Source organism: Brassica napus, chromosome A7, assembly GCF_020379485.1.
Source record: "Brassica napus cultivar Da-Ae chromosome A7, Da-Ae, whole genome shotgun sequence".
Taxonomy (NCBI): domain Eukaryota; kingdom Viridiplantae; phylum Streptophyta; class Magnoliopsida; order Brassicales; family Brassicaceae; genus Brassica; species Brassica napus.
This window is the reverse complement of record NC_063440.1, coordinates 19,577,885-19,591,946: the sequence shown is the minus strand read 5'-3', so window position 1 is coordinate 19,591,946 and position 14,062 is coordinate 19,577,885. Positions and strand designations below refer to the sequence as shown.

At 37.8% G+C, this 14,062-nt stretch overlaps 2 protein-coding genes and 2 long non-coding RNA genes across 6 annotated transcripts; 3 read left to right on the top strand and 1 right to left on the bottom strand.

Annotated features, from left to right (window-relative positions):
- The first annotated feature begins 1,141 nt into the window (after positions 1-1,141).
- Positions 1,142-2,729, top strand: LOC106408250. Its single transcript, XR_007314645.1, has 2 exons — positions 1,142-2,073; positions 2,427-2,729. It is a non-coding gene; the product is annotated as an uncharacterized LOC106408250 (long non-coding RNA).
- Positions 2,730-2,866: 137 nt separating this feature from the next.
- LOC125576240 lies at positions 2,867-4,098 on the bottom strand. Of its 2 annotated transcripts, XR_007314643.1 has the most exons (3): positions 3,787-4,098; positions 3,394-3,551; positions 2,867-3,059 (listed from the first exon to the last, which is right to left on the bottom strand). It is a non-coding gene; the product is annotated as an uncharacterized LOC125576240 (long non-coding RNA). The 2 variants fall into 2 exon arrangements; XR_007314642.1 differs by lacking the exon at positions 3,787-4,098 and having other exon boundaries at positions 3,394-3,766.
- Positions 4,099-4,101: 3 nt separating this feature from the next.
- Positions 4,102-6,156, top strand: LOC106353452 (probable eukaryotic translation initiation factor 5-2). 2 transcript variants are annotated; one of them, XM_048735743.1, is made up of 2 exons: positions 4,102-4,317; positions 4,566-6,156. In XM_048735743.1, the coding sequence occupies exon 2, from the start codon at positions 4,767-4,769 to the stop codon at positions 6,018-6,020; it is 1,254 nt and encodes a 417-aa protein (XP_048591700.1). In that variant the 5' UTR covers positions 4,102-4,317; positions 4,566-4,766; the 3' UTR covers positions 6,021-6,156. The 2 variants fall into 2 exon arrangements, with proteins under 2 accessions (XP_048591700.1, XP_048591701.1); XM_048735744.1 differs by having other exon boundaries at positions 4,153-4,317; positions 4,576-6,156.
- A 534-nt stretch (positions 6,157-6,690) lies between these two features.
- LOC106353451 (auxin response factor 17-like) lies at positions 6,691-8,882 on the top strand. The gene is made up of 3 exons (XM_013793213.3): positions 6,691-7,832; positions 7,915-8,592; positions 8,738-8,882. The coding sequence occupies exons 1-2, from the start codon at positions 6,831-6,833 to the stop codon at positions 8,551-8,553; spliced, it is 1,641 nt and encodes a 546-aa protein (XP_013648667.2). The 5' UTR covers positions 6,691-6,830; the 3' UTR covers positions 8,554-8,592; positions 8,738-8,882.
- Positions 8,883-14,062: the final 5,180 nt, after the last annotated feature.

The following is a 14,062-nucleotide window of genomic DNA, read 5'->3' as shown; positions in this document are numbered from 1 at the left end:
AAACAAAAGAAAAACAAATCAAAGCCCAGAGGCCCAAACAACAAACTAAGCCCGGAGGCAACACCAACCAAACCACGCGATATTATGCGTGAAAGAAAGACCACGTGTCCAAGCCTCAACGAAAGAGGAGACACGCGTCGCACCAAACCGTCGCCTTCACTGCGATGAGATCATCGCCGGAGCAGCTTCCCGTCGATCCACCGGAACACACCGGAAACAGGATGCCCGGAAACAAGAACCGTAGAGACGATCTTAGACAAATTGAACCAAATCAGACCGGTTATAGTCGCCGGAACTCCAACCAGAGAGCTCGATCCGCCGCAGACGAGAGCAAGTCGTTGTAGAGATTTATCCAGACGAAACAAAACCACCACGAAAAGATCTTCGCTTTAAAGAGAGATCCATTTACAAGCTTCGACTATGAAACTTAAATGGATCTAGAGGTAAGAAGCGGAGATCAGAGGGACTTGAGAAAACCTTGATAAACCAATCGACGCCACCGGGATTGATACCCGTCGTCTGCGTCGATGAAATCAAAAGCCGGTGCTTCACCGAAGGAAAAGGTGTTCACCGGAGCCAAAGCCGGAAGCTACGTCGAGAAGACCGTCAAACTCCGGAACCGAAAGCCAGCTACATCACGCAGAGGATGTCATCATGTGCTGGAATAGGAACCCATCAACGGACGGCTATGCCGGAAAGAAATCTGGTCAAAAACTGGAGCTTGATTCTCATCTCTCCCCGTGAAAGATAAGAAAAGAGAGAACGGGGAAGGAGAGAGAAAAAAGCTTTGTATATTTTATACCATAATTCATAAGATCTTAATTGCGAATTTCATCATTGATATTCATTTAATTGCGAATTTCATCATTGATATTTATTTAATTTTAAATGTGTTAATTATAATTCATGAGATATCGACAAATATGCCGACAAAACGACAAATATCATCATTATTTACATAAGCTATGCTCATTGTTATTTTTAATAAATAATCTAAAATATCTGATTTAGACCCTATGCTTAATGGTCTAGCTATTTATATATACAATACTCTTATTTTAACGTATTCAAAGGAAAATTATACTAAATTTCGATTTATAAACTATCTATAAATTTTTAAAGAAAGTCTGATTTTATTTGGTCTACAATTTTTTTTTTCAAAAGGTATAAAACAGCGACACGGTTACATATATAAACAAGGCACGTTGCAAGATAAATTAGATTTTTCTTTCAGTTATTAATAAACTGAAATTAATTAAGAGAAATTGCATTGTACACACAAGACATATACGTTAATTAGGCAAATGCACTATTTACATTATCGAGGAGGTCAGAAGGTGTTAGTTTTACATATCTAACCTTGCTCACTTCATATTTTCATCAACCGGTCACCTATTGTTCTTGTAATACAATTTTCTTCTTAATTATTTATTTCTGTTTACTCAATCCAACACGTAATCTTTTTTGTGTCAGGCAAGTGGAATTGTTTCTGTTACCGAAACTCGCTTATTGACTTCTTAGTAACGCATACCAAAAGTCTCTCACTTCATCCCCTTTTATATTAAGTTCTGTTGTTCCATTGTTCTACTTCAATCCAACCATTCTAAATTAGATCTCAGTCATACACCTCAATTCATAAAATCCGATGGATCCAAACGATGAATCCCCATCTCCGCTCCGGTTTCCTCCTAGAATGTTTGCGCTTGGCGAAGAACCTGTCGGTGTTACGGTTACTCCTTACCACAAACCTACATGCATTCGCAAAATTCTGAATGCCCTCGAACCAGATGAAGTTCAGTTTATCAGGGAGACCCAGTTCGGAAAGCTTGTCGAAATTGCAGACAAACCCTCGTTTTCTGGTCGGTTTGGTCTGTTCCTGTTATCCCAGACAAACCAAAATTCTTTCAAATCCTTTTTATTATCTGAGAGAGTAATTTCGAAATTTCCCTATTTGCTCGTTTTTATTTTTTAAAATTTTTTATTCATGTAAGTGTTTCAAGTTTCAATACCCAATCGTGAGGCTGAAGAAGTCCATGAGGGTGACTGACCGACAATACAGGTGGAGAAAACATGGTAAGCCATCCTCCTTTTCTCCAGAATTATCCATATTTATATTTGGATTTTGGCATACTAATATTAGCAACAATGCACTCCATAATAAATTGCTACGAATGTACTTAGCTTTTATTCATAAAGATTGCACACTATGTTTTGTTTGAACTGCCAAAGACGTTTGTTTCCCGTTTTGTTTGGATTTTAATTTGCTCATGTTAGTAACATACTTTTTGCTCACTACCTTGCTATGAATTTTCTTAGCTTATATTTATAAATATTGCTCTCATTATGTTTTGTTTGAACTCTACAAATTGCAACACATTTTGTTGTTTTTATTTTTTTTAACATTGCTATTCATGTAAATGTTTCAGGTTCCAGTTACCGATAATCGTGAGACTGAAGAAATCCGTGAGGGTGATGGGACCGACAATACAGGTGGAGAAGACATGAAAATACATCCTCGTTAGTTTCAGAATCGTCCAAATTTATATTTGGATTTTGAAATACTAATATTAGCAACAATACACTCCACACTACCTACATTGCTACGACTGTACTTAGCTTCTATTCATAAAGATTGCAGACACCATGTTTTGTTTGGACAGTCAATGACGTTTGTGTCCCTTTTTGTACTGATTTATCTATATATTAATAACGAATCCTTGTTCTCCCTTATCAACTTCCTTTTTGTAGCGATGACACTCCGTAGCCAACTTTAAATATACTCATCCAGTATTATTCTTAGCCGGCTACAAACAATTCAAAGACATTAACTTAAATAATTGGCCACAATGACAATGGAGCAAACTAATATTTTAGTTACTGACTTGTATTAATAAAATATTAGGAAACAAGATTCTGTAACTACAAAGTCTACAATCAATACACAGAAACGGAGGAGTGGTATTGGTTTTGTTAACTAGACAGCTTTTTATGGTGAGAGTTTGCTTGTTGGCTTCCTTTTATAGACAAACCCCGTTAGCAGTTGAGAGTTGACGCTACACCTGCATAAAAAAGTGTTACACGGTCACTAAACTGTATAGCTTACAATACTTTATTTAACGCGCTAACATATCTTACAAATCTTCGACACCAATATTTGCTAACTAATTTAATATTTTAACACAGGATCAGTGCAAAGTTTCCTTTAGTTTGTCAATAACTTTTTTAGCATATGCAATAATTTTCCGATATACATGCTAAAAATTCTAGAATATCTATTTAACAATCTTTTTAGCGGTTATTACTTTTTAAAGCTAACCTAGATTTTTGTTTGCTAACCTAAACCCACATCAGGAAAAAAATACGCTAACTTTTTGCTAAATTTGCTTGATTTACCCAAAGGTAAGCCGTTGCCAGACGGTCTAATCGTTATTCCACCGAAAACATACCGGAGACAGGAAAACGCGACAGAGAGAATCTGGCTTCGACAATAGCTTGATTCAGCACAGACGAAATAAAAAACAACGCTTCAGAACATCAAACCCAGAACCAATCTAATCAAACAAATAAAAGCAAACAAAAGTCTCAAATCCTTGCATGCAAATCAAAAGCTTGAAGATGATTGAACCCTAACAGAGAGGGCATGATGAAACAAATCGATCTAAGATTTTGATCCGATTGAAACCTTTCTAAAAGAGAAGCGAGGTTGATTCAAGGAAACTAAAAAAAAAACAAAAAAAAAAAACAAAAGAAAAAACAAAACCAGACAAGACATTGCCGAAGACAAACCTGATATACAGGGTGAAAACCTCACCAGATTGATCAAGCATAGGAAATAACGCAATTCCCTCTCTCTGAAAAATAATAGAGGGAAGAAAGAGAGAGAGAGATCCATTGCTTTTCCCCTAATTACTTTTTATTTCATTTAGCTTATGACCTATTATCACCGGTTTTGTCGTGATCTCTTTTTTATAGACATAAGGTCAGTTTTGACATTTTCTCTATGTTGGATCCCCACAACTTTTGTGTCATAGGCATTTGCCTAATTTGCTACTTCTTATATGATTTTGGGCTAATTCACCCATTAATTAAAATAATTACTTGTGATAGAAAAAGGAAACATAAGAATTGGGACTTCCCTTGGAGAAAAAAAAAAAAAAAAAAGAATTGGGACTTCTTCCATATTCATAAAGTTTAACCCTAATTTCTCCATCGTATATAAACAAACGCCTCTCTCCACCAAATCTTCATCATCCGTCTTATTGACTTTTAGCTTTGATTCTTCATCTTCGATTCTCTCGTCGTCTTCTAAGAACAGAGGTATGTCTCCAGATCCTTGCGCGTGTTAGGGATTTATTTCGAGTTTTGTTGTTGTCGTTGATGTTATTATCGTTTCAGTCCTCTTATGTGATCTGTTCTTAGATGGTATTCGATTCGATTGATTGTAGGTTGTATACTCTCGGATAGTATTAAGTAATCCCCGAAGGAAGATATTTGATTCGTGAGATTGTTTTGATCTTTTGTGTGAGATATGTTGCAACTTGTCTGATTCCTTTGTTTGTTTACAGGAGGTAACAGTTTCGATCCCCTGCAAGTGGAAGCTTTTTTTTTATGTCTGACAAGATTTCACCGTTTAGCTATCAATCTGGTTGCGTGGAAACTACTCTCCTGCATCCGGAGCTACGTACCACCACAAGCTCTTTCATCACTCTAGGCTCACGCATCTTCAAACCCGAGACTCCCCCTCCTCTCTTTGACTAAACTAAAAGATGGCGCTGCAGAACATTGGTGCGTCCAACCGCAACGATGCGTTTTACAGGTACAAGATGCCCAAGATGGTTACCAAGATTGAAGGGAAAGGTAACGGCATCAAGACCAACATTGTCAACAACGTCGAGATTGCAAAGGCTCTGGGGAGGCCTGCTTCTTACACGACCAAGTACTTTGGTTGTGAGCTTGGAGCGCAGTCCAAGTTTGATGAGAAGACTGGGACTTCGCTTGTGAATGGAGCTCACAGCACCTCTAAGCTTGCTGGGCTTCTTGAGGTTTTTATCAAGAAGTATGTCCAGTGCTATGGATGTGGGAACCCTGAGACTGAGATTGTTATTACCAAGGCGCAGATGGTGAATCTCAAGTGTGCTGCTTGTGGGTTTATCTCTGAGGTTGACATGAGGGATAAGCTGACGACGTTTATTCTCAAGAACCCACCGGAGGCGAAGAAGGGGGGGAAGGATAAGAAGGCTATGCGGAGAGCTGAGAAGGAGAGGCTTAAGGAAGGTGAAGCAGCTGATGAGGCGCAGAAGAAGCTCAAGAAGAAAGCGCATTCTAACGGGAACGAGGGTTCTTCTAAGGCGTCTAAGAATCATACTTCTGATGAGGATATCAGCCCAAAGCGTGATGATGAGAGTGCAGATGAGGTGGATGATGATGATGAAGACGATGGTATCCAGTGGCAAACCGATACTTCTAGAGAAGCAGCTGAGAAGAGAATGAAGGAACAGCTGAGTGCTGCAACTGCCGAATTGGTGATGGTCTCTTTAAAAGAAGAAGAGGAGAAGAAGTCGCCCAAGAAGCTCGTGCAGGTGATGAAAGAGTGTCTGAAGAAAGGCTCAACCATAAGCGAGCTCAAAGCTTTCATCTCCTCTCTCCCTGATCCTCCTCAAGATGTCATGGACGCACTCTTGAACGCTCTCTTTGATGGTGTAAGCAAAGGATTTACTGAAGAAGTGACTAAGAATAAGAAGTACTTAGCGGCTGCAACGCAAGAGGATGGTTCACAGATGCATCTGCTCAACTCAATCGGATCATTCTTTGGAAAGAAAGGAAACGATGAGGTGGGTAAGGAGGTGGCTCTGGTTCTTAAAGAACTGTACGATGAAGACATTGTTGAGGAAGAGTTTGTGTTGGAATGGTACCAAAAGGGTCTGAACGGAGCTGACAAAAGCTCGCCTGTTTGGAAGAATGTTAAGCCTTTTGTGGTGTGGCTACAGAGCGCTGAGTCGGAGACCGAAGGGGAGGATTGAGTGATTGTTTTGCTCTTTTGGCTTTTTTTTTTTTTCTTTAATGGGATTATCGTCAGTGTTTTAAACCATTTTGTTTTGAAAATACTATCTGTCCTTTGACTTATTGGTATAATTGTCGTTTGTTACATTATAAGTACACTACCTTGTTTGATAGTGGGCCGAAAGCAGAAACAGGTTAGTTTGGACGGAAGGTAATATAGATGACAGTCTGCTTAATCGCAACCGCTTAAATAAACAAGATAAATTTGGAGATGATTCACTTAGATTTATTTTGATTTTGTAGATAATTTGGAGTATATTTTTAAGAACAGAAAATATCGTGCAAAGATATGCTAAACAAACAAGTAATATTGAAAATAATGTAATGTTTTGTAATATGAGAAAATCGACATGGTGACTTTTTATACATCATCTCCTCAAAACATGAAAATGGACAAAATGATGTGAGAAAATGGACAAAATAGTGTTTGATTTTCTTTCCAAATCAGACTTCACTATTTCGAAAGAAAGGTAAATCAAAATGCTTAGTCAATATTTTCATCTGATGAATTAAAAATCTACAGAAAATATTCCTTTTTCCTCTCTTCTCGGACGGTGCAAACGAGCAGGTAACTGTATAAAGTTTGTTGTCGTGTGGCCGGCAGAAACTGTAAATTCGAATAAAAATCCCGTAACCGCGTAACAGTAAAATAAAATCTGTAAATCTCTCTTTCTCTATCCCTCCGCTTCTGATTCCGTTTCTCCCTCTCTCTCTAACACCTAACAGTTCCCACCTAACTTCCTCTGCAGTGAACAAACAAACAACCGCCTATGTCGCCGCCGCCGTCGGCAACCGCCGACTTCCTCCGCGAAGTCGACCCTCAGATCTGGCGCGCTTGCGCAGGCGCCTCCGTTCAAATCCCCTCTCTCTACTCTAGGGTTTACTACTTCCCTCAGGGCCATGTCGAGCACTCTTGCCCCTCCTCGCTCATCTCTTCCTTCTCAACCGCCGCTCCGGTTCCCTGCGTCGTCTCCGCCGTCGAGCTACTCGCCGATCCGATCACCGACGAGGTCTTCGCTCACCTTGCGCTGCAGCCGATATCTCCCGAGCACTTCTCTCCCTCCAATTTCTCCGGATTCGGGAGCGACGACGATGATGATAACAACAGCAACAACAACAACAACAAGGTGGTTACCTTCGCGAAGATATTAACGCCGTCTGATGCTAATAACGGAGGAGGATTCTCCGTCCCGCGTTACTGCGCGGACTCCGTCTTCCCTCCGCTCGATTTCCACGCGGATCCTCCGGTTCAGAAGCTATTCATCACCGATATCCACGGCGTCGTCTGGGACTTCCGCCATATCTACCGCGGCACGCCGCGGAGGCACTTGTTAACCACCGGGTGGAGCAAGTTCGTCAACGGGAAGAAGCTTATCGCCGGAGACTCCGTCGTGTTCATGAGGAAGTCTGTTGATGAGATGTTTATAGGTGTGAGGCGAGCGCCGATCTCAAACCACGGGGATGAGTATTACGGAGGAGGTAAGAAGGGGTTTAGGAGGATTGGGATGGGGAAGTTAACGGCGGAGGCTGTCTCTGAGGCGGTCAACAAGGCGGTGCAGGGCTATCCCTTTGAGGTGGTGTATTATCCCACGGCGGGATGGTCGGACTTCGTGGTGAGGGCAGAGGATGTTGAGGTGTCCATGGCTGGGTACTGGAGTCCTGGTACTAGAGTGAAGATGGCTATGGAGACGGAGGACTCTTCGCGGGTTACATGGTTTCAGGGCGTTGTCTCATCAACGTTTCAAGAAACTGGTTTATGGAAGCAGCTTCAGGTATACATTGTTTTGCCTTGTCAATTGAACTATATAGCTAGATTCTCATTTTGATTAAGTTGATTGTTTTGAGTTTGAGCAGATCACATGGGACGAACCTGAGATTCTGCAAAACTTGAAGAGGGTGAATCCTTGGCAAGTGGAGGTCGTTGCAAACTCAAGTCATCTTCTTGCTATTTACCCTCCAGCAAAGAGGTTGAAGCCTTCCAGTAGCGCGAGTGGGTTCTTGAGTGGAGAAGGAGAAATGCTCTATTCCGGAAGAGGACAACAAGCTGTGGATCCAAGTCCCTATTTGTTCTCGTATACTACATTTCCTGCTGGCATGCAGGGAGCCAGGCATTATGAATTTGGGTCTTTTAACTCAACCGGATTCATCGGAGAAAACACTCCCCAGCTATGCACTAATAACTTCTTTAGTCCACTTCCTGGGCTGAGAAAAGTCTCGACTGAGATGATGAACTATGGCAGCCCGCTTTCAGATGACTTGTCGCCTAATAGCAATACCACTAATGTATCCTCTGGGAATGAACTGGTTGGGAACCGAGGCCACGCTGTAAGAGTTAGCTCGATTCAGCTGTTTGGCCAGATCATTAACGTGCAGGAGCTTACTGAGAGCGGTCTTGCTGAGGGCTTGTATGAAGAGGATGGAAGCAAAGAGTCCAGCGACAATGAAGTTGTGAATGAGACACAATTGTCCTTGACATATGCTCAAGGCATGTGAAAGATTCTGAGGTGCCTCAAGATTCCAACAGCCACCGAGGTAGTTCTTATTTATTACAATTCCTGTCCTCTTCTGTACTTGGTACAGCATATTCTGTCTCCGAATATTACACATGTGATGCATTTCAGTGTACAGTTCAGTTCCTTGCTTGACTTGATAAGACCTTCTTTTTTTGTGTTCACAGGTTAAGTGAATGAAGGACTTTTGGATCTTGCTGGAATATCTGTCAAGTCCCCAAGTAGTAGTAATCGTACTATATATAAGTATCTTGTCTTTCTGCATTGACTTTGACTTGGTTTGACTGTTTTATTTGACCAACTTCTGAGACATATTGTGGTGAACATCTCGCTCTCCATCACCTAATCGTTTACTACTAGTATTATTATATTATTGGGGGTGAAGTTTATGTAAGCAATACGGCTACTGGGTCCTTATATGGGACAAAGCTTTGGTAGACTTTAGTATCAAAAGACAACCATCCCATCCTATCACCTTATCCGTTATGTCATTAAAGTACCAAGATTTGACTAAGGCTTATATAGTATAAGAGTTTTGGTATTATATGCAGTTATGTAATAAGTATGGGAAGTAGAAAGGAGTCGATACCTTGTCATGTTTTAAGAGTGTGCATAGGTCGATGTTGGTGTAAGGGATTATCCTGAACTTTCCATTGGCCATGCACGTTAGTGTTAACTGAGCATCACTCACCGTTGTCTATCAAAGTCAGATATGATTTGTGTATGTAAAAGACTCGAATTCTAGAATCAGTGTCACACAAAGCTTTATACCTCGCAAGAAATAGTCATGACTCTGCTCGACTTTGGTTGCTTCACCTAAGCTACTGTAGCTTAGCTACATTAGTAAATGGTTTAAACATGGTCCATATCGCTGCTCCATGTATATCCCAACGAAAGAATCCACTGTGCAGCCATGGAGATGTAAGAATACGCCAACTCTCATGATTCTAAGCTAGGTCATTCTAGTAAAGTGTTCGAAGCTGCAAAATCACATGAAAATACAGAGCTTCATAATCAGTCGTTTAAGCAACAAGAAACAAATCGTTTCCTTCGATTCGCTAAAACCTATAGATCTAAGAAGAAGCACTTCTATATGTAACTTGGGTTCGATTGCTTAATCAAACAGAGCGTAGCAACAATATCTACACAAACTAAACACAATAGAAGGATGATCTCACGAAAAATGATCAGACTCCTAAGGATCCACCGCAATCAATTAGAGGATGATTCCATAGATGGATACCACTAGTATAAGCGGAGCATAAGATTCTCAGAAAGATGCTGGAAGGAGAATCGGCCGAGTAATTTGGCGGCTCAGTTACCATTTGAGATCCTGGAGCGGTCATTGACTCCCATAATCGCGCCACGTGCCACGCTTGGTTTGCCAAGAGCTGTGATGGAAGAGGGGGAACTTCTCCGAGCTTAGATCACCGGCGACGGGAGATATTTCACCGATCTTCGTCTTTGGCTCCATCGGAGAAGATAAGTTAGGGTTCGGAGAGATCGAATGGAACTTTATTACTTGACAGAGAAGGTGGCGCGAACATTGATTTTTGAGGATAAACCGAAATAGTAACCCTTTTTTAAAGATCCGGTTTGGAATTGGTTTATAGAATTTTACATTTCTCTTAACCGGTTTAGCTCTCAAATTGTACTTGGAAGTTCATCGCAAACACAATGCTCCAAGCTTCTCTCTATTACAGAAGTCAGTTTCCTCTTATGTCATAGACTCATAATAATGTTTTATCTCTTCCAATAATAAAATAGGAAAATATGGGTTCTTACTAAAATAACAACAAAGATTCATGGACATTTTTAAACATTCACAGGGATGTATCCTGTGTATATATTTACTGTAGCGAAGTCATCTTATTCATTCTCAAAGAAATTACATATATATATGTTGGTGCAAGGAAGGATAAGGATTCGATATATACAATGCAATCAAATAGTAATGGCGTATCAATCTGTTCCTTAACATTTACATAGTAACCATTGATCCAACTCTTCTATCACCAACATTCATCAAAAATCTCCAAATGAGACAGGCTTCAATGTTTTCTTGAAGCATTTATCTCAGAGATTGCTCTGACTAAAGAAAAGTTTAAAAGCCAAGGTGCTTCTCCTACGCATATGCTTCAATGAGTAGATTCATTATCGAAGGTTGTAGATGTAGGGTGAGTGTTTTTGTTCTTCTTTCTCAGCTTGTTTAGAAAAGGACATATCATATTAAGATGGAGAAGAGAGTGTGTCCACTTTCAGTTAATGGGTGATGAAAAATGATGGCATGGCATTATATGACATGACAATATGGCATAGAATGAGTTGACACAGTTAATGGGTGAGAGAAAAAATGATGGCATCTCATGATTATATGCCATAACATGAGTTGAGACAAAGATATTGGGGATTGGTTATACCCTTTTGCTCTTGTCCCTTTGTACTTGATTCTCTTTTTCAGCTTAGTTAAACTTCAATCAGAACCAGTTCAGTAAACGATTCAGGTAATTGGTATAATCAAGAATTATACCTCGAAATTGAGTTTTTAAGAATACCTCAATGTATATGGATAGAGTTATGGTTATGTAAAAATGGTTGGGTCAAATTAGTTCAAGATCTGCAGAGTGGAGAATCATTGGTTCCGATTGGTGACATTTCAACAATCAATGGTCAGGGTTACGCAACGTGACAACCAGTGGTATCGCGTGCGTTATCATCAGATGTAACTTTGGGCCTGACTGGTTCAAACGCAGCGGCTGCGGTTGCGAGAGTTTGTGGATGCGGGCGGTTACGGTTTCTAGCGGTTTTAAGAGATTTGTACGACTGGTACTGCGGTTAAAAATTGATGCGTTTGCGGATGACTTATGACTGGTTAACTACCAAATGCGGTAACAGTCAAATAATAAATTAACAATATTTACATTTAATATAATTATAAAAATATCAAAAATCACAAAATTATAATAAATATAAAATTTATATTTAGAAAGTTATAATTTTAATTTTTGAAAATTTATTGAAATTTTTTTTATTATAAAATTTTATAATATTAATTAAAATAATAGATATATTTTAATATTTTCATAATTTCAATTTTAAATTTTTTATTAAATATTTTTTTCTTTGTATATATATTGTTTAAAAAAAAAAAAAAAATTTTACCCTCCCGCAACCGCAAACGCTAGCTGGAGCCAGCTTTTGAATTTATGAGATTCGGAGCGGTTTGAAGCGGTTTAGAGCGATTTGAGTGATTGTTGCAAACCGCTGACAACCGCTACCGACCGCAAAAGCTGCGTTTGCGGGTGGTAGCGGGAAAACCAATCGCCACCCTAATGGACCTAACTGGAGCAAGCCCACTCTAAGATTAATCACTCTGCTTCTGTGGTACTTTCATCTTTACGACTAGAATTAAGTTAAAGGTATCCATTCGAACAGAAAAAAAAAAAACCTAAATATATTAATCAATTAGATAACCACCCAATCAATGTGGAAATTAACTTTCCAAATTTTATAATACAAATTGTGTAGCTTAATTCTATCTGGGCCATGTTGATACTAAAGTTGTTCTGCAGAGTTATATCAAATTAAAAAAAAAGTTGATCCGAAAAGAAAAGTGCCTAATAAGAAAACATATCTTATTTATCGTTAAACTTTGTGCCGGGGATTATTCTTTTAGTTTATCTAATTAGCTAGTCATCTTACGTAAATGATGACATAACCAAAATATATTAGGCCATTTATGATTTCTTAAATAGAGTATATCACACAATAATAATTAATTAATTTAAAAAGCTGGGGATTTCTGTCAAAATTAAAACTAAAATATTTTGATGAACTCTTTAATTAATTATTAATGTATCTTATGTTTATATTCTTAAAGATTTTATTTGAGAAACTTATAGTGTGGATGTTATTGTATGACACATGATTAGCACTATATTCGACTGAGCACATTGTATACATAAATTAGACAAGCACTAGGATTAAAAGTGATTCCATATCAGATATTTATAAACTTTATAATAATTAATCTCAAAATTAGGTCAAGTCATATCTTATTTCGTTTTGTCGCAAATGCTTCCTACGTTGCGTTAAATCAGTTTATCCAATCTATACATAAAGTAACTTGGATTCCAAATATATGTGTATACCAGAGCCTGCTATCAATCTGATATTCTGATTGCGATGAGTTTAAAGAAAATGAGTTGCTTCGTTTCACAGGGCAGGCAGCCCATGCATGGAGTGTATAAGGAATTTGAACGACTATACGACTTGACTTTAAACGATTATCGAAGATTGAATGAATGTTGTCATATGCATTAAAAAATGCAATAGATCTTGGCGCAGCCAAGCAGCCTCGTCATTTTATTCTTCACAAACACTATGTAGACGAATATTCACCTTTTAATTTATCTTTGCAGATAGATTTTAAAAATATATATTGGTTAGTGGACTATGTATTAAACTAAACTAAGTTCAAATTTGAAATAGTTTAAAGCGCATAAAATTTATTAAACCGTTCATTGATCATTTGATCTTAATCTAGCTGTTTGTTACGGATTATAGATATTTTGCATGTTCTTATATTAGGAAAAACGATCTTACATGTAAATTTCTTTTTCAGCGTGAAAAGGATTTTATGGATTTGCCCTTTCTCAAAAAAAAAGAGAGAGAAGCTTAATTCAATAAGGTCACTTCATGTCGACCCACGTGGTGAATATGTTATTTTCGGAAACATGAGTATCGGATCTTTGAGAAAGATTTACTCCTTCCATTTTATAAAAAGTATTACTTACACATTTCATTCATATTAAAAAAACAATGAAATGTATTAATGTATGATTGTTTAAATGAAAATAATTTAATTAAACATCTATTGGTTATTTAAAAAAAATAAAAAAGTGATTTAATATGAACTGTTTATTGAAAATGTAGAATAATAAAAAAAACATTTTTCTAAATAAAATAAAAAGACAGATTGATATTTTTTATGAAACAGAAAAAATATAATTTATCTAATAAAAATAATAATGAATCAGTAATATATCTAACATTATCTGATATTACCGGGCACTTAAAAAATAGAAGGTGCGAGAGTAAAAAGATGATCTGATATTATCCAAAAGGACCAAAACCAGTAAAAACCTCACTTCAAACAAACCGGACCCATACAAATAAAAAATAAAAGAAAAAACAAACGTAAAAAATGCTTGTAGAATGATTATAGTTCTCATGATTATTGAGAGTGATTGGTTGATCTTAGCTTTATTTTTTTTTCTAAATCATTAAACTTTACCGGTCATGTTTTAGTTTTAGTTTTTCAAAAATAGAACTTATATCAAATTTTTATTAATTTTTACCAATCATGCTTTCAATTTATTTTTAAAACTACAACAAAAAAATATACCAAACATTTTTTATGTATTTTACTTAAAAAACCTAAATCTTTCAATATAGGTTATAGAAACTGTAAAATAAAAAAATTATCTCTA